The 26325-nt window shown below is 30.9% G+C and overlaps 1 protein-coding gene and 1 long non-coding RNA gene across 3 annotated transcripts; one reads left to right on the top strand and one right to left on the bottom strand.

Moving 5' to 3' along the window:
• Window positions 1-507: 507 nt before the first annotated feature.
• Window positions 508-3813, bottom strand: LOC146930538 (uncharacterized). The gene is made up of 2 exons (XR_015008341.1): window positions 3676-3813; window positions 508-740 (listed from the first exon to the last, which is right to left on the bottom strand). It is a non-coding gene; the product is annotated as an uncharacterized LOC146930538 (long non-coding RNA).
• A 3597-nt stretch (window positions 3814-7410) lies between these two features.
• Window positions 7411-12395, top strand: NUDT9 (nudix hydrolase homolog 9). 2 transcript variants are annotated; one of them, XM_085707992.1, is made up of 9 exons: window positions 7411-7500; window positions 7617-7691; window positions 7790-7846; window positions 8852-8934; window positions 9482-9540; window positions 10485-10633; window positions 10862-10999; window positions 11272-11430; window positions 11955-12395. In XM_085707992.1, exons 1-9 carry the CDS (start codon window positions 7432-7434, stop codon window positions 12048-12050), a joined length of 885 nt encoding a protein of 294 aa, XP_085564118.1. In that variant the 5' UTR covers window positions 7411-7431; the 3' UTR covers window positions 12051-12395. The 2 variants fall into 2 exon arrangements, with proteins under 2 accessions (XP_085564118.1, XP_085564117.1); XM_085707991.1 differs by having other exon boundaries at window positions 7411-7539.
• Window positions 12396-26325: the final 13930 nt, after the last annotated feature.

Genomic DNA, 26325 nt, shown 5'->3' with positions numbered 1-26325 from the left:
TTCAGATGAAAAACAAGGTGGTTTCTAGGTGCATCAAATGAAATAAAAATAAGTAAATTTGATTTCTCCATACAATACAAAGGCAAAAAATAATCGGTATGTCTAATCAGGACTAACTTTCTATTCTCTTTTATATCATTATATTGTTTCTAAAATACCATCGAAAGATGTAATCAAAATTCAAAAGTGATTCATCGACATTGACATTGAAAAATTGATTTATTTGGCTAGATTTTGTCCGTTAGAATTCTCTTATGTGGAGTTTATGAGACTCGACGATCAACTTAAAAATTATACAAATGAATATTCATTCATTCTAGTGAACAATTTTCTAGTTTAGATAGCACAAAAAAAAAATCTAATTTAGATTAAATTGGTGGTCTTTCTAAAATATTGGTAGAAACTAGATAGTATATTGTTTATCTAATGTTGTATTTACATCCAACACTTTTAAAATATAAAGATACGCAAAAATATTATATTTCTTAGGTGCTAAGGTGTCTTCAATTTTAAAATACATAGTACTATAAATTTTGTAATCTTCAATTTTTTGTCAAAGATAATGATATCATAATTTTATCTTCATAGAGTTTGTGTGAAAATGATCTTGCCCCCTCAAATTGAAATTTCAAAATCTTTCACTGACACAAACACTCAACAACTTTGTCTCTTACCCTCTCTTATATCTCTCTTTTGTCTTTATCCTCTCTTCTCTCGTCTTTTCCCCCTTTTCCTTCACCCTCACTTGTAACACCCCGTTTTCCCAACATAAGAATTTCATAATAAAAATCAGAGTAATTCAACTTAAACGGAATGTCACATTCTTTTTCTAAAAACATAAACTGAATAAATAAATATTTATCCTTCAAAATCCAATATCATATTATTTTAAACTTCGCAGCGGAATAATTTCAGCAACTTAAATAAATCTTTGGCACATGGGCCTCAAGATAAAATCTCATAAGTAATACGTAAGGAATAGAAATAGAAGACATAATCCCATCCTGTTACGTATCAGAGCACCTAGACACACATGTGAGGAGTCCACTCACGACGCCTCTAATCTTGATTACCTGCAAGTTACCCATACGAAGAGCAACATTTCCAAGCAGAGGGGTGAGATTTCTCAAACAATAATATAAAGCATATAAATCATGTAAAGTACATTCAACAACTTAAACATCCTATAATTCATTAATCATATCTAGCAACTTAAACTTCCTTAACTAGTATCATTATTCTTCCTACATTAGTCATATACTTCATATTATATCATCATATAAATATCATCACATATCTACAAATATTAGTCATAAGCATTATCATATATCCTTTTAATCATAGCATCTTAATCATAGACATAAACAACATCATATAACATCAAGTATTAATCATAACCATCTCATAACATTATATATCAACCATAAACATAATCACAAACAATCCATCTTAAATATAATCACGAGGAATCATCATACATCATCATTAGTAAACGTATAACATCTCATCATATTCACATATCAGCATATCATAAATCACATAGCATCTTATCATAACAACTTCATATTCAACCATCATAAACAAATCATAATCAACATCATCATCAATCCTAAACAACATCATCGTCAAACATGAACAACATCATCGTCAAACATCATCATCAAAATCAAACATCATCATCAAACATGAACAACATCATCGTCAAACATCATCATCATTAAATCATAATTAAATATAAGTTATGACGACTCTACAATGCAACAACAACTTCAACAACAACTTAGACAACTTCAACAACAACTTAGACAACTTCAACATGCATGTGGTACCACCAGGGCATTAAGCCCCCTTCGCTAAGGTCATATTTGGACCTGTCGGGCATTAAGCCCCCATCGCTAAGGTCATAAAGAACCTGCCGGGCATTAAGCCCCCATCGCTAAGGCCATAAAGAACCTGTCGGGCATTAAGCCCCCCTCGCTAAGGCCATAAAGAACCTGTCGGGCATTAAGCCCCTATCTCTGACTATGCAACGACACAACTTTAATGCAACGACATAACTTTCGTACAACTTAGGCAACTTCATGAACATCTATGACATCCTAACATCTTGACATCTTGACAATATAACATCTTAACAACTTGATGACTTCATAACGACTCGACTACTTAACAACTCTTATCATCTTAACGTCTTAACATCTTAGCATCTTGACAACATATGGATCACATAAATAATTCATGTCATATCATAATATAACAATATCAAATGATAATAAACAACATCTTAAAACATCATATTCATCAATCATAAACAACTTCATATAACATCGTATTTAAACATCAACAATAATTCACTATGTATCTTTGTAAAAACATAATAAATTATGCACAACATATTTTCATGTCAAACAAAAGCTACTGGAAAGATATCACAAATATCAACAACTTTCGTGTTTATAACAAAGATCAATTCAAAATAGAAACATATGAACAAAACGCAAAAACATGAAACAGAGAATGCTGTCACCGTACAATTTTGCAAAGACCTCCCTGTAGTATTTTCATCATAACTTAAAGACCAAACATCATTTTCACGTCAAACCAAAGCCACTAGAAAGCTAACAAAATTATCTAAAACTTTCATTTTTACGCCTAAGACCAATTCTGTACCGATCAATACCAGTTTTCATTTTAAATTCGGAAAGGTTGTGCTGAAAGTCCATAAAAATTCACTATGACCTACGTGCAGTAATTTGACCATAACTCAAGTTCTATATATCGTTTTGACGTGAGACCAACGACATTAGAAAGTTAACATTCATACCTACAACTTTCGTGTTTACACCTAAGGCCAATTCCTCACCGATCAATACAGGTTTTAATATCAAAATTCGGGTAGAATGCAGATTTTCTCCAAGTTTCACCTAATCTCATTGTTCTAACCTCAAAACTACTTCCAATAATCATCCTATGGATTATCTAAGGTCTGTACACAATTTCTACATCAATTCAACAAGTTTTCATCATCTAATCATCAAATCTCTCTCAAAACCCTAATTCTCAAATTCTCACAAACTTTCCCCAACTTGTTAGATGCAATCTAATGATTTAACAACTTAATATTAATGCAAGATAGTCTCACCCTCACCTTAGATTAATTCCTGAATCAGCGGCAGCGTTCTTCTTTCCTGAGGTCTTCTCCTCTTCTCTTCTTTCTTGTTCTCCTCTTTTCCAAAAAGCGGTTTTCGGTAAACTCTTTCTAACCTAAGCTTCTCTATTTATAATACTAAACGCTCTTCCTAAATCTATTTTGGCCCAACAACTTATTCTTCTTTCTATTCTAACCCCCTTCTTATTTCTCTTACACCTCAAAACTACTCTATTCCTCATAATCTTATTTATTTCTAAATTAAATATATCTCTCCCCCACTTAATAATAATAATACACCAATAACAAATATATCTCTAACAAATAACAAATATATTTCTACACCAAATAACAAATATATCTATAACAAATAACAAATATATTTCTACACCAAATAACAATTATATTATGCTAGTAAATACCAACATATAACATAACAAAATATCACATAAATCATGTAAATCATACCAATCATATAAATATATTCTAAAACTAATTAAAATAATTAAATAAAAGGAGGGCGTTACATCACTGACCACCACACCCACCACCGGCCTCACCCTCAAATCTCCCCACCTCCATCATCGTCCTCTTCTCCGACCACCATGCCTCCTCTTCTCTGGTCACACCACCACCGAATCAAACACCATCATCGCTCATCCTCCTCCTCACCACTGTCGTTCACCCCACCACCGGATCTACTCAAATTCTTCCATCCTCACCACCCCCACCTCATCTTCTCCGACCACCATACATCCTTTTCTTCTCCGGTCACCACCACCTTATCTTCTCCTATGACCAACTCACCCACCATCACCACCATTCCTCCTTTCTTCTCCGGTCACACCAACCTCCGTCGCCACCCACCCCATCTAGATCCCGTGAACCACGTTGTCGTCGCCGCCGCCAGATCTCCCTCTTCCTTCATCTTGTTTTATGGTAGGTCTGAAATATATATATATATATATGTGAAAAAAAGACAGAGAGGGATAGATAAATGTGGAAGTTAGAGCCATGACGGCGGCGACAGCAAGGAGAGCCGCGATGGCGACGACGAGTTCCTCACTTATGAGAGAACGAATAGAAAGAAAAGATGGTGAGAAAGAGAAACTTGCAGCGATAATGAAATTACTAAAATGTCATGTTGGTGTAAACCCTAGAGGTCAATAGTTTTATGTTAAACTTATGATTGTATCATGACTTTTATTGTTAAATAAAATAAGGCATTCTTTATTCGATTTTTATAAGATTAATAAAGTCTCTAGAATAGATAGTTCAAGTAATGAGACATTAAGTGAGACTTAATCGTGAGATTACATTCACATAAAGAATATTATTCTAAAGGTATAGATAGTCGAACTTTATTATAAATTGGGATTATAATAATGAAACGTAAAAACTATTATGTATGCAGACTAATAACCGTGTCTCACGGGTTAGATATGAGATATTGAGTCTATACATATGTATAAATATTAGGAGTGATATTTATACTTGATTGACCCAGGACGAGAATACTACATAGTATGGTATGAAGGTGTCTTAAAAAATTCTCATAGTGATAATATTGTATACAACTCTTAGACCTAAAACCACCATGATTCCTAGATGTGGACTCAAGTGTTTTATTGACATTCAAACATTATATGTAACAAGATAACTATAAAGTTGGTTAATGGTCATTTGACGAATCATGTTGAGGGACATGAGTGTCCTAGATGTGATTTGACCCTCCTGCATAATAGGAAATATATCTTTAGGCCTCTTGATGAAATATGACTATAAAATTGCATGGCCGTGCCGAATTAAGTAAATATGGGATATTTGACTTATTCACTACGCAGTATATTTCGGGATCAAGAAATATAAATATTGAGCATATAAGGATGACACAATTTATGTCTTGTCTTCAATATAGACATAAATGCAAAGGGGTGATTATAAACATGAACAGTATCATAGAAAAGGTTTCGCCAGATCATATGACATTCTCGTTACTTGGGTGTCAACAACATATTGTTAGATACTTTTTGTGGTTTGTAATATTAATATATGATTTAATATTATTACTAACATGACGGGAACCTATAAGGTCACACAATATGACAGATAGATAAGAGAAAATTAGAAATAAATAAGTAATACTTATTTATAAATTAATAAGTACGAACTTATCTGTAATTAATGAATAAATAAGACTTCTTAATTAAATTACAAAATGCAGTACATCGTAATGTACAACGCATTTTAAGTGGAATGTAGTACATCATAGACTATGGTGTGCACAAGTGAGTCTATAAATAGAACTCACTTGTGCAGAATTCATGTACACTTAAAAACAAACTCTAAACTGAAAACTGCAAACCCTAGTTCTCTTTGAACCTCTGATTGTTTGGCTAACATAAGGAACCATATGAGATATTTACATGTTTGTGTGGACGCGTAGAGGTACTGCGACATTACCTTAATGTAATTAAAATCTTTTCTGCGCTTCAAGAGGTAACAAATACTTTCACTGGTTCATGTTAAATTTTCCTGTAATTATACCAGGATGTTGTAATCAATGTTAGTTGTTAGATCAAAATTGTATGGCCGAGATTGTTTTAGTTAAAAAGGCATAGTTTTCTATCTTAACTGTTCAATCTTAGATGAACGGTCGACTTCATAAACTTTGTGCATTTATTACACAACCAAGTTCGAGTTTGTTAACAATTTCATCATTGAACTACTCTCATTTTTTTATGAGTTTAAACTCTGACAGTATAAAAGCACTTTATACAATCATCCAATAGAATTCCACCACATCATACCCTCTTTCAAAATATGTTAATTAATTGAATTAATTCCATTTTGCTGAAAACCATCTTTCTCACTTCTCAGTTCTCTTGCACCATTGTTCTAGGCCCTTGCGCCTTCACCACAACCCATTATGCTTCTCTGTTGTATCGTTCTCCATCTCTTCAATCACATTATCCAATCTTCATGATTATTCTCGACGCTTGAGGAACATCGGCTTTGATTAAACGCACTGTAAGCAATTGAGGAACAAAGAGCCAAGTAATTGAAGGAGTAGTTGATGGCTTGAAACATAGAAAATAAGATGGTGGTTGATATTGATCTCATTGGAACATAAAATTAGAAGATCCACCGCCTTTCTTCCCACACATCAAATTTTGAAATCTCTGTCCCTGTAAGCTTAGTTCAGCTGGTAAGGACAATGCATATTATATGTAAGGTCCGGGGTTTGAATCCCGGACACCACAAAAAAAAAAACTTTGAAATCTCTTGGTGGGTGATTTCCCCCAATTTATAATACAAGTATGTTCATGCTAATACTAAACCATCTCCAAATTCGAAATCTTGCATCTCTGAAAGATGCCATGATTGCAATGTCTGGGCGGTTGTGGTGAAAAAGGGTGGTTTGCACTTCGCATTATATGCAGAATTACTTGTTTCTAAAATTAATTTTTAATTCAAATAAAGAGATATGATGTGGCCGAATTCTATTGGTTGACAGTGTAAAGTGCACTTTACACTGTCATAGCACTTCAATTAAACCCTTTTAAAAAGCAATCTTACCTTTTTCATTAAACCGTGAGATTGTTAACACATAAAGACGTTATAGAAAACAAACCATATAACATTTGTCGATAAACTAATTCAAATAACTTATAACTTAAACTTATACTCCCACCGTTTCAAAATGAGTGTCGTTTTAGGTGTTTACACACATATTAAGAAATGCAATGATTAAAAGAAAGAGAATAATTATTTTACCAAATTATCCTTATTAACTATTGGTTAGTTTTAAAAGTAATATTTTGGAAGTAGTGTGCAGAGTATTAATTGGAGTGTACAATTGAAAAGAAAAAGTTATTATTGCATTGGAAACTGAAAGTGACATTCATTTTGAAACAATTTTTTTTGCTAAAGCGACACTCATTTTGAAACGGAGGGAGTAGTTTGGAACTATTTATTCCAACTTTACCTTGTAATTTTAATAAAATTAAATATAAGAAAATGGTAACGAGATTACCAAGTTTATAACTTACACCCTCCGGTCACTAATATAAGTAAAAATCAATTTTTTAGATACATTCAATTAAATGATGTACATCATTTAATTGAATGTATCTAAAAAGTTGTACAATTTTTCAGTTTTTATGAAAGTTTGTGTATGTAGGGAATCGAGATTTAAAATGTTTGATTTTATTAATAAAAAAATTTACATAAATTACAATGTTTAAAGAATACTTAGAATTAGATTCAAACTAGAAAAAATCATGAACGTAACGATGGAGAAGAAGAAAGAAGCTGGTGATTCGAGTAATACAGAACCTTCCTCCTTCAAGCTTCTTGCATCATTTCCTTCTGGTCTCTCTCCTTCACAGGTTCATTCAACTTCCAATTCATATCAATCGCTTTTTCTGTAGTAATAATCTACCAAATTCATCTCTCGCTTTTCAAGGTTTCTGTCGCATTTTCTGACGCCTACGATCGGATCCCTCACTCTGATATCACCTTAGAAAACACCATCTCTGAGGTAGGTTCTTGGCATTCCTTTCGCTCTGATTCATATTCCATTTCTACATTTTTAGTTACTTTGATGATTTGTGATGATTAATTATTTCTGTTGTGCAGATATGGGAGCAGAGGAGTTTGCATAACAAATCGTTGTTCAATGGAAATAAATTCAGGGTATGTCTTGCTTGTTAATGAGGTTTTCTTACATGCAATGACATTTCAAAGGAAAAATTGTTCTGTTGATTATTAATTGTAATTTCTAGTTTCATGTTAAGTTAATTTATTAATTTTTTTTTTTTAAATCTAGTTATGTATGTTTTAAATTTTTAATGTTTTAGGAATTTAATTAGTATACTATGTCAGTGTACAATTATTTTACACATATGTGTTGTCACGTCAATTAATGAATATGTAAACACATAAATTGTCATATTTATTAATTGATGTGGCAGCACATATTGGTAAAATAACTGTACACCCACAGAATATACTAATTAAACTATGTTTATAACTTGTGATACTATAATTGATGTAAAATAGATATGTCTATTTGAAAAGAAAAAAAAAATGTTATGTTAAGTTAGATTTCTCCGGATTTTGAATTAGTGAGTATTAATGTCATAATGTGTAAGCAGTGTTGTCAAATACCGGCCATGGCGGGCTGCGATTATGGATTTTTTTTACAACAACCACTATGGGCAATTTGAAAAGAATGGTGGTGCCATGGCATTTTGTGGTGGCTTAAAATGGCAAATTTTTAGCTTTCTGCCATGATCCCCCATTTGCAATCGATAACACCGAGTTTAAAAGTAATTTTCCTTATTTCTGTGTGTTTGCTACATTGATAGCATAGCTCTTTATTTTGATTATCTCTACAATACTGTTCGTGGTCTTGTGGATCGGATGAGCAATAGGGATTTATTGATGCATAATGTTATATGCAGAATGCGCGGACCATATGTCCCTTGATGTCATGACATGTTTTGTTTTTACTAATTGTAATGCAGTGACTTTCAATCTTTCTTTTTGTCTTTTTTGTTTTGGTCTTTTTCTCTCCCTGTAATATCATGTGTCTGGGATGATTTATTCTTGCAAGATAGAAGTTTGGTGCTTTGACTAGATACTTTACCAAGGACTATCCTTAATAGTGTGTCTATTTTTCTGTTGAAAATAACACAGTATGGAGGGCATGTTTTGCACACTGTAGGTGAATCTGGCAGTGAACCACATGTATGCCTCCACCTAGGTTTGACAGATTACAGGTTGCTTCTTAGTGCCCTTCTTGTAATTGTTTCATTCTTATTTATCATGGTTAGTAATATTGATAGGATTGCATTGATTCTCAAATTTTGGATGATAATTTATGGTTTCAATTTTTATATGGATGCTTTGGCAATCTTAATCTAGATGCCTTTCAACGTTCGTGTTCATGACTTCTAATGTGCGTTCATTATTGATAATGATAGATTAATAAGAATTGAAAGTCATAAATTTGTTGGAAACATTTTGTACTTTCATATTAGATCTCGAACTTAAAGGCTGTCCTTTGCTGAAAAGACTTGTATGACATGTTACAATATTTTTTTAGTAATATAGTGCAATGATATAACCGACCGATTCTAGAAGTTATATGCAGCAAAATGTCATTTATGCCACATAGTTATTATCTCTAGTGTTCGTTTAAAACCAAGAGAAGGTTCTTTTCTATTCTGTCTTGAAGCATAGTTTAATCTTATTACTATTTTTTACTTACCTGTTCTACAGTCCCTCAATTTTATAATTAATAATTATTTGATAAACTTGCTCCAGGACCTTTGTGGGGACAAATTTAAGTCCTTTATGGGAAAGGTTCCTTGTTTCATCAGAAGGTAATACATTTAACTTTTGCTTCCTTTTTAACGCAAGTACTACTGTTGTGGTTACTCATTGATCTTATATTGTTACCACCTGAACTTATGGTAGTGTGGCAACTTATCCAAAACTGGAGTTGTGTGAAATGATTTCCATAGTAAATGATCATGAAGGTAATAAGCGGAGGGTCCTGTTAATGAAAATCTTGAAGCAGCAGTGGGGTATCTATCTCCCTCTTCTCTGTCCCTAAAGTATAAGAGGCTTAGCTGGATCTTGAAATTGATAATCATTACTGTAATGTTGTCCAAATCGATAATCATTACTGTGATGACCGAATAACATTTATGTAACCTCCCTGTCAGTCATCTTGGCCTAAACTCGTATTGCTTCCACAGATATCTGATTGTAGAAACTACATTCATCCAAGTCATAATTGTTTAGGTTCTACCTATCACCGTTGTGTCTTGTTTTAATTTGACTTTTCCATATAGGTCTGTTTGGTAAGGCCTGTTTTTGAGCTTATAGCTTATGTCTTATAAGCCCATTTGACTAAAAAGGACCTGTTTGGTAACGGTTTCTTTCTCACGAGCTTATAGCTTATTTTTATGAGTTTATAGCAGTTTGTGATAAGCCCATTTGACTAAAAAGGACCTGTTTGGTAGCAGTTTCTTTCATCATTTATTGCTTAAACATGTTAACTTAGTTCAGGGTTAAATGCATTGATTATTTGATCCCTTCAGAACAATACCTGATGGAATCATACAGAACAATATAGCAAAGTCTATATATTCCTTCTTCCTCGCTTGCCTTCTTCCGTTTTTTTTCATTTTTATTGATATTATTATTACTATTATTATTATTATTATTATTATTATTATTATTATTATTATTATTATTATTATTATTATTATTATTATTATACCTGTCTTAATCTTTTGACTGTATCTTTATGTTTCTTCAGATGATTCCGTTCTTTGTCAGCATACCTCCAGTCCACTAGGAAATGGTGCAGTGGTGGAGACAATTGACAACAAGATACTTGTATTACAGCGAAGTAATAACGTTGGTGAATTTCCTGGATATTTTGTTTTCCCCGGAGGCCATCCTGAGGTATTCGATAGTGCACCGAGTGTTCTGAGTCTTTTTACTGCTACTATCTAGTAGTGCAACTGTTGAATTATTCTAACATGAAATGGGCAATTTAGTTCTAAAATTAGTCTTTGACTTGTTTTTCGGGTGGATTATATATTTGTTTTTCCTGTTTATGTATATATTCAGACTTAAAATTTCCGTATAGACTTGGCTATGCATTGAACTCTTTTTTCAAATGATTGACAGCCTCAAGAAGTTGGTATAACGTCCCATCAATATGCAAAAGAGTTAACAGAGTCAATCAACATCAAGGTTTCACAGGAGATGTTTGACAGCATAGTTCGTGAAGTAGTTGAAGAAATTGGAGTGCCAGCTTCTTCCCTTGTAAGTTTCATTTTTACTTTAATATTGCTGAGGGATAACCATATACAAGGTTTTTCCATTTATGTCTGAATTTCTGAGTCACCTAGTTGTGTCTGCTCTGTTAGAAATTGGAGTGCCAGTTTTATGTTTTGATTTTTGATATATACCTCTTCTTCGAGTCCATTAATTGCTGATAAATTTTCTGTTTCTGTTACTAGTCTGCCCTCACATTTTATTTTTAAGTTGGGTGGGTTCAAAGAATGTATATCTAATTTTCTTCGTTTGTCACGCAGAGTATTCCGGCTTTTATTGGTATATCTCGTAGGGATTTGAATGTAAGACCAACTGCGTTTTTCTTTATCAAATGCAATCTTGACTCAAAGGAAGTTCAGCAGTTTTATTCTAGTGCACTAGATGGCTATGAATCAACCAAGCTCTATACTGTTCCAATGGTAAATCTAAAGCTTATTTTTTATGCACTAGCATGAAGTCCACTTACGATAAAGATGTGATTATTTTTATCTTTTGGCTGTTTTCGTTTGATTATTTGCATTATTTTGGTAGTGGCATTTATGAGAGGCAGATATGAACATGGCAATTTATCTTTGTAGTACTAGATAAGTAACTATTCTTGATCGTCACTTCATCATGATATAGTACTTTGTGTTATTTTATTTTATTTAACTTTCCATGTGACAGAGTACCAATAAAATGATTATGGTTAGAGGAGTCCCCTAGTTGGGTGTGCCATATCATGATGAAGTGATGATCAGGAATAGCCACTTCTCTAGCACTGAATGCTCAGTGTCATTTTTTTCTCTAGGTCATAGTGAGATCTGTTTGGACTCATAAGCTTGTTATTTCAAAGCTTTAAAGCTAGTTCAATTGTTGCTCAAATTGATCATTTTAATGCCTCTATTGACAACCAGCTACCTTCTGCATTTAAACCTTTGCTCATTAATTTTGAATTTTTCAGATTGAATTAGAAAATATGGCCTCTAGGATGCCTGGCTGTCACCGAGGCGGATTTGCTCTCTATAAGTTGATGGTTGACACCAGGAAGATAACTTGATAGAAGTTTGTAATGCTCTCAATTTTCACGCATTGTGTTATATTAATTATTAAGTGAGTCTCTTTCCGGTGTAATTAAGTTTGATGCCAACATTGCTGAGGTGATTGAATCTATCCAATGGGACAGAATTTAACCAGGCTGAAATCTTTCACAGAAACAAGCGTCATGATTTGTTTAATAGATTATTGATGCTTGTTATCAATTCATGCCCAAGATAAAATACACAAGTCAATCTAATGCTGTGTATGTATTATATGCCACACCTGGTAAATACTTAACATTAATTTTGTATGCGTTGTTTCTTGAAAAGAAATATTCTATGCATTGTCTGTTTTCAGTTTGGAATATTATAATACCACGTATCATTTGAGAATGAGAAAAATGGATTTGTGCTCTTATTGGTATTTACATGATCAACGATCAATTCTATATCCAAGGCGTGAAAACATGCAATTTAACACAACTAACTGCATAACTAAACTGAACAATTTTTTATAACTGTCATGAGAGTGTGGCAAGTTCGTTAGAGCAGCTGAGCTCCCATATTCTGTGATGGTGGGGCTGGTTACTAAGACCTGATTTAAGGCCTCTTCTCCAACCAAGCCAACCCTATCTCGAATTTCATTAGTTTGCAACACAAACATATATGTTCTACTTGTTTTTTAGTTTATTAAACCAGCTATCAACTCACCATCTCACCGATAATGATGAAATTTCTGTAATGATGTATTGATGCTTCTGTAATGGTGGGGCTGGTATATGTATTTCTGTAATTTTACCGAAATTTTCACTAGATCGCGCTTGAACTAAAGCCGTGATAATGATGTATTGATGCTTGTGTGCTGGTGGATACCATCATACTATCTTTTGGTTTCCACAATATTGTTATTGTTAAATATGGCTGATAAATGGAAGTAGGGAACCATGCCATACTGTCTTTGTCACCTACTAACTAGCTAAGGAAGAAGGAGTGAGGGGAAAGTAGTGTTCTTGATTTCTCTACCTCCTACCTTCTTTTTCAGAGATAATGCTGGTATTTAATTGATCAATAATTTGCACTTATTCGTTAACATTTTCTAGAGCAGGGCCCTTTCTAATTGGTATTCTTGTTTTGCATATCAATTTGGATGAAAATACTTGAGTGGACACAAGATTTTGGGTCCTAAGATTTGGATACACATAGAAATACATATAACTCTAATTTAAATATCTAAAAAAATACATATTATTTAATTCTTTTCTCTTTTTATCCTTTTTCTTTTTTGTGTGTTTCTTCAAATCTTATGTACAAAATCTTGTGACGACAAAGTGTTTCTCTGATTTGGAGAGGAACGAACTTTGGACTTGGAGGGAGGTGCAAGGAGGGAAATGAAGAAAAATTTCTCATACTGTTTGAAAATAAAAAATAAAAAAATATTTAGAAAATTTGTCAAAATCTTCCAACTCCCTCGAAACTATTCTCCCTCCCATATCAGACATTCTTATATACTACTCCAAAGGGGAATCAATGTCATGATTACTTGGTCTATAATTTGACCAAAAAAATTTGGTCTATTCAACGATGTTTTCTAGTATTTAATTTTTTTTTTCCAGGTTCTAACCATAGGAATACTGTCTAGTTTTTATATTAGTATTTTTTTTTTTAAAAAAAAATCCTTTGGTTCCTAGTGGAAAAGGATAATAGTAATTCAGAGTTTAATTTTAATAAGGTGATTAAAGTCCGACCACGAATTATTTTCACCAGAAATCGAACTCGGTTCTCTCGAAAAGTTCATCCAAAGAGAAATTCATTAACCACTTGGTTTTGCTATTAATATTTGCTTTAGCTGCAATTTGATCTTTTCTGTTGTCAACAATGAGATCGATACTAAATCTAATTCATTGGATCATATTGAAAGTTACTGTGCTCGTTGAACTGCATCTGGTACCAAATCACGATTTCATGATATTTGCAAATATTTTATTTCATTTGAAGGGATTTGCAAATATTTTGTCATCGTCATCTAGTTCAACAATGATAATTTTGAATAAATATAGTTTTTCATTGGTTTAGGAAATGAGACTTTTTGCAAGAATAAGAGCCTGTGATAAAGTCTATGAATGATTAGACATAGAAAAATACTAGTAACATATTTTTAATGCATTTGACACACTTTAGACACGACCTTTGTCAAAGGTTATAACTTTTTCTTTTCTTTTGCCCACCTTTAAGCTAATGGATTGTCTAGTTTGGATTAGTTTAGTCTGTGGATTCGTGATTTCAATATAATTATGGTTGTTTACTTTGAAAAAGTTATAAAGTCTTCATGAGGAAGATTAATCAACGTTTTCCAATAGAATAATTGTTTCAGTTTATACGAACAAGAAAATATTTAAAAAATCCATAGTAATATAAGATTCTTTTAATTTATATTTTCTTCATAAATACTATTGCAAAAGTTATCAAAAGTAATATGTACTTCCTTCAAAAAAAAAAGAGTACTATGTAGCTATATCTAGATGCAGAATTTCTACAACTGCTAATTCTTTGTTGAGATTAAAAGAGTACGAGTAAACAGCTAAACCCTGCTTGTTTTAGTGTGTATTTACCATTTCATGGTCTTGCAACTTTTTTCCATTTTGAAGGTTTCTTTTCAAACCCTAACTTTTTTCATGTGTAACCATCTACTAACTTATGATCTTATGACTGATTATTCAAAATTGTAGCAATGTTGATTGATTTTTAAGTTTGGTGTGTGTTTGATTATAAAGTGATAAAATTTGCTTTTGAATAAATTGATTATGACCAAAAGAGAGTTGAATGTAAAGTGATTATTTGTCTTAAGATATATTATGTAAAATTGAGTTGAATAATACATTTGAGACTTCCCCTCAAAAAAGGAAAAAAAAATTACATTTGAGATTTGTTAGAATTTAGGTTGGATTTAGTTCAATCTTACAAAATCGGCTTATAAGGTGTTGAAATTTGTCCCAAAAATGATGTTGGAGTTTGAGAGAAATCAGGCATGTGTTTTGGCGTTTGTGGCACGATTTTTGTTCTTGAGTTTGGAGGTTGTCGTTGAAAAATATTGTGGCACGAAGGAGAGGCATCGTGGCACGATTTGAGGATAATGTTAGTAGTTTATTGTGTACTAACGTGAAATCGTGGCGCAACTGGTACAAATCGTGGCACAATGCTTCGAGATCTAGACTCGATATAAAGCGTCATTCTTCATGTTTTGAGTGGGGGCTTCAAGAGAGAGAAACTTGAGAAATCAAAAGAGGTAACTTTAGGGTTGAAGATCTTTGGTGAGAGGTTCTCTTAGATTGGGAAACATTTGTAAACACCTTGAGTAAATGAAATGATTGAATCTCTTGTTTTTGGGAAGAGATTGAGTAATAGTAGAAATTATGTTTTGTTTTTGGAGAGCTTCTTGAAACTAATTCTCGAGACAATAGCAAAATGTATTTGATAAAAATTTAAACTTAATACATTGATATTTTTCTTATATTTAAGACCGAAAGCCGCAACATACTCAAGGGGTGGCAAATTTTGCTTCATAGCCATGCCAAATTACATCCCTAATAATTCTTCCGGTCATATTAATAAAAAACAATTGATTTTTTAAAATTCATTGAATAATTGATGTATCCAGTTCAAGGGGTGGAAAATTTTGCTTCATAGCCATGCCAAATTACATCCCTAATAATTCTTCCGGTCATATTAATAAAAAACAATTGATTTTTTAAAATTCATTGAATAATTGATGTATCCAGTCTATGATACATCGATTATTCTATAAATCTAAAAAGTCAATTGTTTCTTATAAATAAGATCGGATGAAATATTATTAATTCAAGATAATTCGTATACATACAAGAAGCTTTCCACCTGGTGCAATCTTACCCGTGACCGTAAGGCTAGACTAGGAAGGCGATGGCTTTAAAGCCAAAACATTCATCCTGGAAATTGTACTGTATCTTTAATTAAATTTAATTCTTTGATAGGCTTCCCCTTTTAAATTATTTTACATAATGCTCTTATTCTCACCTAATATTTTGTAATTATGTTTGCCTAATGGGTAAATTTTGTCTCTAACAAGGTATGAACACAGTTACTGACTGCGTGAGTAGACTATGCTGTATGAATTGTATGTGGATGATAAGGACCAAACCAGATTCTTGGCATTATTTTTCGGAGTTATGTTATTTTCAGACACAAACTTGACAATAATTTAGATTGTTTTATGCACTTCAAATTTGTGACTTATTACACTCATAATAAGGGTGTGGGATGGTTAGTGAATATAATAAGGTGACACAAATCATTTAACATTTATTAAATGTAAGGGTTAAATAATGTTTTTTTCTGTCATTTGAGCGAGTTTTGATTTACTCCGTGTAAAAAAATTTAAGATTTCCTTACTATTAAAAGATTCTTTAATTTTAGACTCTAATAACATCTAATTGTGCATAAGTGATGACGTGATATGCTAACTATGTAAAAAAAAAAAAATTCAATTGTTTTGTTTACATGTGTATAATGAATTTAGAGGCCGTTATTAAAAAAAATATAAATCAAATTTCATTAAAAATTCATTTTTTTCACAAACCCAAACAAATAAATGGAAAAGAATAAAAAAAGCTAACTCATTGTGCAATGTCATCAATTATACACAGTCAAATTTCAATCAGCGTGTCACGTCATCACTTTTGCACAGTCAAATGTCATTATGATCTAAAATCAAATAATCTTCTAATGACAAGGAGAAATCTCAAAAAATAAATGTTTTACAAAAGGTAAATCAAAACTCCCTCAAATGGCAGAGGGGGCAAACATTATTTAACCCTAAACATAATTACCCACTATTAATTTCATGGGTATATAAATTTAAACAGATCATTGTTAGTGTATATTATGTTTATTTTATCACAAAAAGTATATTTAAACACAGTTTTTTTGTGTGAATTAAGTATTCTTCGCAAGCAATTGCGAAGACTAATCTTTCAAGACTTGTGAGATCCAAATGTGTCTCAAACTATCTCTCTTTCTCTCTTCACAAGAGTTTTAACGTTGTCTGCTACATGCCAAAGTTGAAAGAAACATGTATCATCTCATCTAAGCGCTCTTGACGTATTTGAACACAACTTTGATAGTTTGATATCATGTATATTTTAACATTTGAAAAATCATGGTCAATCATATTCAAAGACAGTGGCGGAGCCACTTGTAACCTTGTGTGGGCATGTGCCTACACTAACACTACTAATTCACTTTAGTATACAATGGTATATATGTGTCAACTACATGCCCCCATTGCAAGTCTTGTTGATGAGGTTATGTTATTGCGAACATTGTCAACCAATAGAATGAACACCTTGGTTTGATGGCTAGCCTTAGCAAGACTATGCATATAATGGATGCACTTTCTAGTTTCTAGCTTCTCAATAACCTTGAATATCCTATGGTTTTTGTAAGCCTCCACTAAGACCCTTTCACGTTCCTTAGATGTGATGAACTTGCATGACATGCATTGCATTTCTTTTGTTTCAAATTAAATTATCATATTAATTTTCAATGCAATTTTAATTACTTTTTCTAATTGTACACTAATATTTGCATTTTTTTAGGCATTGTTCTCAAGTCAATAACTTTCACTTTGTATCTATAAAAATGCATTAGTATTTGATAAGAGTAATTTTATAAAAGTATTATTATTTCTCTTTTTATTAGGGGTTTATTTTACTTTTAACTTGAAGAATCTTAAATTATATGTATTTTTTTTTTGGAAAAGTATGTTTAACTTTCAAGCATATGAATATTGCCCCCACAATCTAAAATTGTTGGCTCCGCCACTGTTCAAGGTCTTAGACAATTATGTGCAATGAATGATTAATGGGTTACAATATCTTATCATATCCATGAATTATTCAAAATGGTAATTAGAAGGAACGATGGTGATACCTTCAAATTGGTAGTTATGAGCGAAGAAGAAAACGCGAAAGGTGGTGTGGTGTCCTGGTGATACTTATGGTTGTTAACTATTCGAGTTTAGAAAACTCCAACGTTGGTGGTAGTGATGATGAAATAGTAAAAAAAAATAGAATTTGGGTTTTTTCTGCTTAATGAAACCCTAATTTTTTTTTTTATTTTGTGGCCTTAATTTTCGGCTTATTTTTTTAGATCATGAACGGTTTCCCTCTTTGCTCCGACTCATGTGTGGCTCTAAGAGCATGACGGCACCCTAACTCATTTAAATTTAGGGTAATTATAAGGATGATAAACTTTTTTTTTGTCAATGAAAAGCATACATCTAAATAACATTTTTAAAGGATATATACATCCAAATAACATAAATTAACTGAGAGTCACCGGTTACCATTTTCCATTAACTAATTTAGTGATTTTTTTCCAAATTAATACATATGGATTGCAGTGGAAAAAGTAGCCCATTATTGTCACAGCAAAACCCTAAACTTCTTTCGTTTGCTTACGCTTACACAAATTAGTACTTCATAATTGCATAACAAATAAAGTCCTATAGTTGAAGAGATTGTGTATACCAATATGGATTAATGGAAGTAATCATGACCATATATAGCGGCATTAAACCGATATGTTAATGTGATCAGGAACTACTTTATTATTGTTATAGTCAATGATCAACAACTAGAACCATAAAATTCATATGCCTAGCAAGTCAATTTTAATTTCAATGTCAACCCAAAATTTATAATATGGTCTTTGCATTAATTATAATAATAAGTATATGCTTCGTGCCACTATGACTTGAGAGTGACAGCAACGTTGTTAGTTTATGGCTGATGACATATCTCCAACGACCAAACGAGTAGACTTAATATGAAAACATTGATGATTTTGTTTTTATGAGATGAGATGAAAAATTTGATGATGTTCACGCGCAAACTAAGTCCCACGTGCATCAATTTGGAATGAATGAATGAATGAATGAATGTTACTGATTTTCATTTATCTATCTATTTTGTCTTGCTGTTGCCCTTTGGTCAGATGCTGTTGAAAAACAGTTTATCGGCGGTTTTGGAATGGCTGCTTGCTTGCTTGCACCCCATGTCATGTCATGTCCATGTGAGTACTATTTGATTATCACATGATTTGTTTGGTGATTGGTTTGGTTCCATTTTGTAGAGCCACACAATAATATCTTATTCGAAGGTTAAAATAATGTAGTATATGATTTATCTTAGTTTGGATTATCATTGAAATATTCAAAAATATTTATATTGGATGGTTCAATCGATTGAACTGTGAACTAACATTGTCTACATTCGATTGTTTGAATGGTGCAACTATAATTTCGTCCTAACTCAAGTAATTAAAATTGTTCAATAGTGATCTAACAATTTTGTTGGAACCAGCTGTTAAGGTTCAAACTTCTTATGATAAAAAGTTTAAGTGAGTTGGACTCTAAAGGCTCACCAGAGTCAAGACAAACTTCAATATTCATAAAGCGCTTATAGAGGTACTTATAAATCACACATCTAAAGATTCTCACATGAACAACGAAAATTTAACCACAATTTTAAATGTGATTCAACTTATTTTCAACCGAGGCAATCTTCATTAACAGTTGATTAGGTTTTTAAAGCATCAGTTACCTTACCTACTTCTTTTAGGGTGTCAAACAGCTGATTAATAATCCCAGTGTTAAATAAACTCATTGTGATGCAATTTGTACACATCATACGGTGCCAAAGGTATATACTTATGTTAATAGGTTCTTAAAGGTAATTATTTATTTATTTTGTTCTTAAAGGTAATTGTTTAATTTATTTTTAAAGAAAAGGTAGTTATTTTCTGTTCGATTTTTAGCTCACACAAATAACTTACACCTATATATTTCGTACGTCTGCGCAAAATCAAATATGAACTTTCAATAGATTGGAAGTACTAACACATTTTCAAAATAAAAGCTAGGTATTTCCATAACAAAAATTAGAACTAGAAAAATAAAATTGAAAATCAGACTATAACAATTAATATTAAAAAAGCCGAACATTACAACCCTAACACATTTCCAAAACTTTTGTCTAAAGTCGGTGTTGAAGATGAAGACGCACAAAAACACGTGCAACACAACATCCATTAAAAGAAAAGACACAACAGACCTACAAGAGACACTGAGGAGAAAGACGTCAAGAAGGAGAAGTACAGGAAGACACACATAAGAATACACAAGTAGAAGAAGAAGAAAGAAGAGCTAGCAAAAATATGTGTTTCCTTTTGAACTTGGTCTATATCCTTGGTATTTAAAAAAAAAAAATTCATAGAACTTCCTTAAAAAAAAAATCATAAAACTTAAAAATTACTATATTAGTTCATAATGAAAAAAAGATTCTAAATGGAATTTATTAAGAAACCTTTTTTTGACTGAAATTCGTAAGAAACTTCAAACAAATGAAGAATCAATCAGCTATCAATTATTGATCATAAAAAACAAATTGCTAGTATTAAACATTTGGTGAAATCTATCTACACTCATGGCATGGATAAACTCACATGATAATTTCAGAGTTTGTCGGGTTAGGTCCCCAAATGGAACATAATATTATCAACGTTGTTGCAGTGACTAAAATTCGCCTGCACCACATGCACAAAACAAATTCGATCATGTGTTTTTGAGCCCTTAATCTTTTTTGAAGGAAGCACTTTTAATTTAAAAAGGACAAATTGAGAGGGCCATTATTGACCCAATTTTCAAACATAGTATTTAATGAAATTTGTAGTACAAATTTAATGAAATTTATGATAGATTTGTCCTGTTATAGAGCAAGTAAGTGATTCACTTATTTACAAATGGTGAAAATTTTTGACGTTTATACTCCCTCGAGTCCTATTTACAAGAGAAAGTTGACTTTTTAGATACATTGAATAATGTAAGTATCTAGTCAAGAACCTAAACGAAATACATAAATTATTTAATGTATCTAAAAAGTAAAATGTTTCTTGTAAAATAGGACCGGAGGGAGTATAAAATAATACTCACTCCGGTCCTATTTATAAGAGAAATTTTGGTCAACAAAAGTTAATGTATCTGGTTAAAAAAATGGACCAAATACATCCACTTTTGTTGACCCAAATTTCTCTTATAAATAGGACTGGAGGAAGTAAAAAACAGTAGTTAGGGAAGCATATTTTCTATTTTCACTTTTTTGCAGTTTCATTTAATAAATTTATTTATGTATTTTACCAAAAGTCTTACTTAATCATTTAAAAAGTTCAATTACATGTTCAATTCATAAAAAATATCTAGATTGCATCATAACCACCCTTACAATATTTATTTCAACAAAATGAACATGATTTTTTTTAGTTTTTATCTAAGATTGTGATCTCGTTATTATCAAAAGAGCCTAATTTTTGTGTTGAATAGTGAAACATTCTTTATATGTAGACAAAAGTTGACTGAAAAATAAACGTTGGGTTGATGGTGTACATATTTTCATAGAATATGAAAAACTAATTTGACATGGAAAAAAGATAAAAAGACGCTTGAAATTTTAAATTAAGTTAAATGACACTTGATGTAGTTTTGTTTATAAACAATGTATGTATGTTTTAGGTCAAAGAGTTGTGCTCTATGAACATCAAAATGCAGATGTTTACACGTAACATCATTTATGTTTATCTCTATCTCTTTCTTATTTTTTATCATTTAGGCAAAATTATACTTGAGCTCCTTTAAGTTTGACAATTTTTCTAGATTGCTCCTTTACGTTTGCATTGTTTGTCTTTTAAGCAAATTTTGTTAATAAAATGCATGTGTGACATTTTAATATTCAGAAAACTCATAATTGTGTTAAATTCATCTATTTCTTTTCTTCTGTCACTTTTTCTACTTTAAATCTAAATTCCCAAATCTAAAAATCTTATGACAGAAGTACCTAATTTTTTTCATAGAAATGTCTCCATTCATAAAGCAATGGTTCGAATTCACAAACCCAAATCAACGAATAATTCATCGATAGTGTGTGGCCTAATGAATGAACACCTAATCTGGTTCATCTCTAGTTGTAGTTCATACAAGCATAAAATATCACATATAGAGCAACAATGCAAGGGAGTCATAATTTTGAGGTTAAAGATGCAAACAATATGTAACATAAAAGACCAATTCAAGAGAAAAAAAAAGGAAAATTTGTAACAAAGGCTAAACTTAAAACAACATACACCCTCCGGTCATTATTATAACCAAAAATCAACATTTTAAATTCATTTATTAAAAGATGCGTGTGGTCTATAATAAATATTATGTACATCATTAATTAAATGAATTTAAAATATAGATTTTTGTTTATAATAATAACGGAAAAGTATATTACTTATGCGTAATTTTACTTATCTACTGCAACTACCTTTATTTTAAAAATATACACAAAAACCAAAAGACCATGTATTTAATATTAATATTAAATATTACTACCACTCATTCCAAAATACTAAGTTTTTTTTTACTAATCCAAAATTCTAAGTTATTTAATGTTGTTCACGCATATTAAGTAAAAAAGTGAATGTGTGTTACAACTTTACAAAATTAGCTCCTTCAAAAAAACTTTACAAAATTAGTTTTATTAACAACTAGTTTAGACACCCGGCGTTGTCCGGGTTAGATATTAAATAAGTTTTATAAGTTTGCGTGCACGAATATACGTGTCAGTATATTAGATTGAATTTATTTAAATTCATAATTATAATAATATCATAAAAACAAATATAAATGATGAGATGAATGTCCAATGCAAGAATAAAAAGTGTAACAAAATCAATAATGAATTAGTCTAAGTGGTAAGAGTTTTGGGTCCCTTTAAACATGTGGTCATGGGTTTGTTTCGTGGCTCATGCGTATATATATATCAAAGTATATGTATGAGAAATAATAAAATTGGTGTTTGAAAAACCTGCAGAAGGAAAAATGTTAGATGAAAAGAAGGTTTGAGGTTTCTGCTTGTGCTCAAAATATGTAAATACGTGATTAATGAAAATTTATTTATTTATAGTTAACATTTGCATTAGAATATGCTGCTAAAAGATAACATAATAACTAATCAAACCTTTTTTATCAAAAAAAAAAAAAACTAATCGAACCTTTTTTTCCCCAAACATAAAAACTAATTGAAAGATATAGTGCTAAAAGACTACTAATAACTAATTGAAGCTTCTTTTCCTAAAAACAAATAAATAAATTGGAGTCTTTTAATCATAAAATAAGATCGTATATGTAAACTTTGTTGAAAGTATTATGTGTAGTTTGTTGAGATATTTCTGCTATATAAAATATTAGAAATTATTATGTGTTAAAGAAAATATTGAGTGGGTAAGATCAAAATGTTGTTGAGATATTTATGTTAAATAAAATAGGGTTAATTAAGTTTTTAGTCCCTATAAATATTCACGGTTTTGTTTTTAGTCCCTATAAAATAAAATCACATTTTTTAGTCCATGTGACATTTTCCTTAAGCATTTTAGGGACCAAAAATGTTAATGGAAATTTTTTATAAGGACTAAAAATGCTAATGGAAAAATTATATAGGGATTAAAAATGCTGATGGAAAATTTTATAAGGAGTAAAAAGTGTGATTTTATTTTATAGGGATTAAAAACAAAATTATGAATATTTACAGGGACGATTTACTTAATTAACCCAATAAAATATTGGTATTTAAAAATAGAAAAAATAATAAAAATATTGAGAATGAATGTGGAAGTGACATGTGGCATAAAAAAACCTTTACTTTATATATATACTAGCAACAGACCCGTGCTAAGCACGGGGCCCGTGCTCCGCACGGGCTGATCCTTAAATCGTGATTTATGCGTCAAACACATTTACAATATTATTTACATTGAGAAATAAGAAGAAAAAAATTAATGATAAAAATGAAGATAAAAATAAAAACATTGAAATAGTTGTTATTAAATATTATAAAGTGGTAGACTAAATATATGTGAAAATATTATAAATAATAAAATCACAATAATGACAACGGGAACGTTAACAAACCCCGTGATTTTTATATATCTTTGATATTTTTATATGAATTTATAAACAATAAATATGTATCTCGTGCAAGATTCTTATATCAAATTATAATTAGTATATTATAATTTCTCCCACTATTGTTTAGAATATACAATTAGGCATGGCAATCGGGCGGGTGGGGACATGTTTTACCTTCCCCGTCCCCATACCCTACTACCATATACTTACACGCTGCCTTACGCATACTCAACGGGGATAAGAAATTGAATCTCATCCATGTCTCCGACGGATTCGGGTATCACCGCCTCATCCCTGCAATGGATATTTTTTTTTAATAAAATAAAAGTATTTTTCTGCCGCATAATGCAATGTTGCAATGCATTATCCTGCAAAGAAATGACGACGATAGATCATAGCTATGGTGATGGAGAATAGAGAGAACTCTGAGAAGTGAGTGTCATCTGATAGACCGAGACTCTGATTGTGTGACTGAAATGATTTATGATTTGAGTTTCTGTTTATATAAAAGGGGGCAATAAAATAATTTTCTACATTTGGGATAAGTTTGGGTATAGGTTCGGGGAGGGTATTCTTATATCACTGTTACTCATCCCGTACTCGTGTTTTGAAATCGGATAAAACCCAAACCGAGTCAAAGCGGAGAAAAACCCGTTAAATTGAGTTTGATTCAGATGGGTACTCGCGGGTATGAGTTTTGTTGTCATACCTAGATACAATACATAAAAAAAAAAAAATTTAACTAATTAATATGTAACTGATTGTTGTCTCATGTATGATTTGTACAACAATATTAGTTAGTGTCTAATTAATTATAGAGTAACATTTGTCTTGTGTTTTTTTTTTATAGTCATTCTTTGAATGGATATAATGATTAATAATGAATAACGATTAAAAATAATAATTTTATAATATGACATTAAGATAAACAAAAAAACGTATGAAAATCATTTATACAAAAGAAGTAATCGTGAAGATGTGTAATTTTATGTAAAGTAGTTGTATTTCTCATAATAAATATGATCCCGTGTATAATTTATAAATGAGAAAGATTCTGTAACTCTATTTATGTTATTTGTGATCACTCAATTGGATATAATTGAATAAATTTAGATGTAAAAAATATGTATCAATGAGAAATAGTCCTATGCTTTTTTTGTCAAAAAAGTCCTATGTTTTTTTCTTTTTTATTTACTCTTTTTTCCCCGTGTTTTTTAAAGTATCGGTATAAAATGTTTCTTCTATATTTTTTATATTATTCATAAGTGAAATGTATTTATTAATGTTTTTTATTAGAAACACACGATGAGATGAAATCGCATGTACGTCATAAAGTTTATTTTTAGTAAATGTAAATTAAATATATGAAAAATTTGTTACGAATTAAAAAATCGACATTCAATAATTTATAGATTTTTTTATCATGATAAAAACCACCTCTTTAAAAAAAAATCAGGACCCATTTTGTTACAAATTAAAATAAAAGAATTTATAGATTTTGATATCTTTTAATTAAGAGAATTTATAAAACAAATCACGATTTATTTTGTTTGGTTACTGTAATTAAAATCACATGTTTTAAATAACTTAATTTGCTTGGATACAACTATAAAAAAAAATTGGATTTTTTGTTACAAAATTAAATCAACTTTAATAATTAGAGAAAGATTAACTCTAATAATTAGATAAAGATAATAGATCCTAAATTGTTTTTAACTCTTTAGATATTTAGAAGTTGAATTATAGAAAAATTTATTTTGATTGGGATTAAGATTAAGTTTGTTTGTTCTGTAGAAAAAGATTAAGTTAGAGTGTTTTTTTTTGAAGAAAATAAGTTAGAGTGTTTTATCAAGTGTGTTTGTTTAAATTTGTTTTTAAGAGAGAAAATATAGGGGGAGGTTGAAGCAAAAGACACAAAAGGATATAATTTTGATGACGACTCAAAAAATTAAGAAGGGGTAAGATTGTATTTTTGGTACACATTAAGTTTCATAATTAGATAATTGATAATTAGAAAATAAAAGATTAAGTTTGTTTGTTATTTAAAAAAAAGATTAAGTTAGTGTGTTTTATCGAATGAGTTTGTTTTAATTTGTTTTTAAAAGAGAAAAAATGGAGGGAGGTTGAAGCAAAAGACACAAAAGGATATAATTTTGATGACGTGTCAAAAAATTAAGAAATGGTAAGATTGTATTTTTGGTAGACATTAAGTTTTATAATTAGAGAATAGAATAGATAGACTATTGATTGATTGATTG

This window comes from Medicago sativa, chromosome 4, assembly GCF_051527215.1.
Source record: "Medicago sativa cultivar Bolivia chromosome 4, Bolivia_mono, whole genome shotgun sequence".
NCBI lineage: Eukaryota > Viridiplantae > Streptophyta > Magnoliopsida > Fabales > Fabaceae > Medicago > Medicago sativa.
Note: the sequence above shows the minus strand (reverse complement) of the source record. Positions and strands in the feature narration are given on the sequence as shown.

Coding starts and splice junctions, on each gene's coding strand:
- NUDT9 (XM_085707991.1), top strand. CDS start 7,432: ATGAACGTAACGATGGAGAAGAAGAAAGAAGCTGGTGATTCGAGTAAT. Junction 7,692..7,789: donor TAGAAAACACCATCTCTGAG/GTAGGTTCTTGG, acceptor TCTGTTGTGCAG/ATATGGGAGCAGAGGAGTTT. Junction 7,847..8,851: donor TCAATGGAAATAAATTCAGG/GTATGTCTTGCT, acceptor AAAATAACACAG/TATGGAGGGCATGTTTTGCA.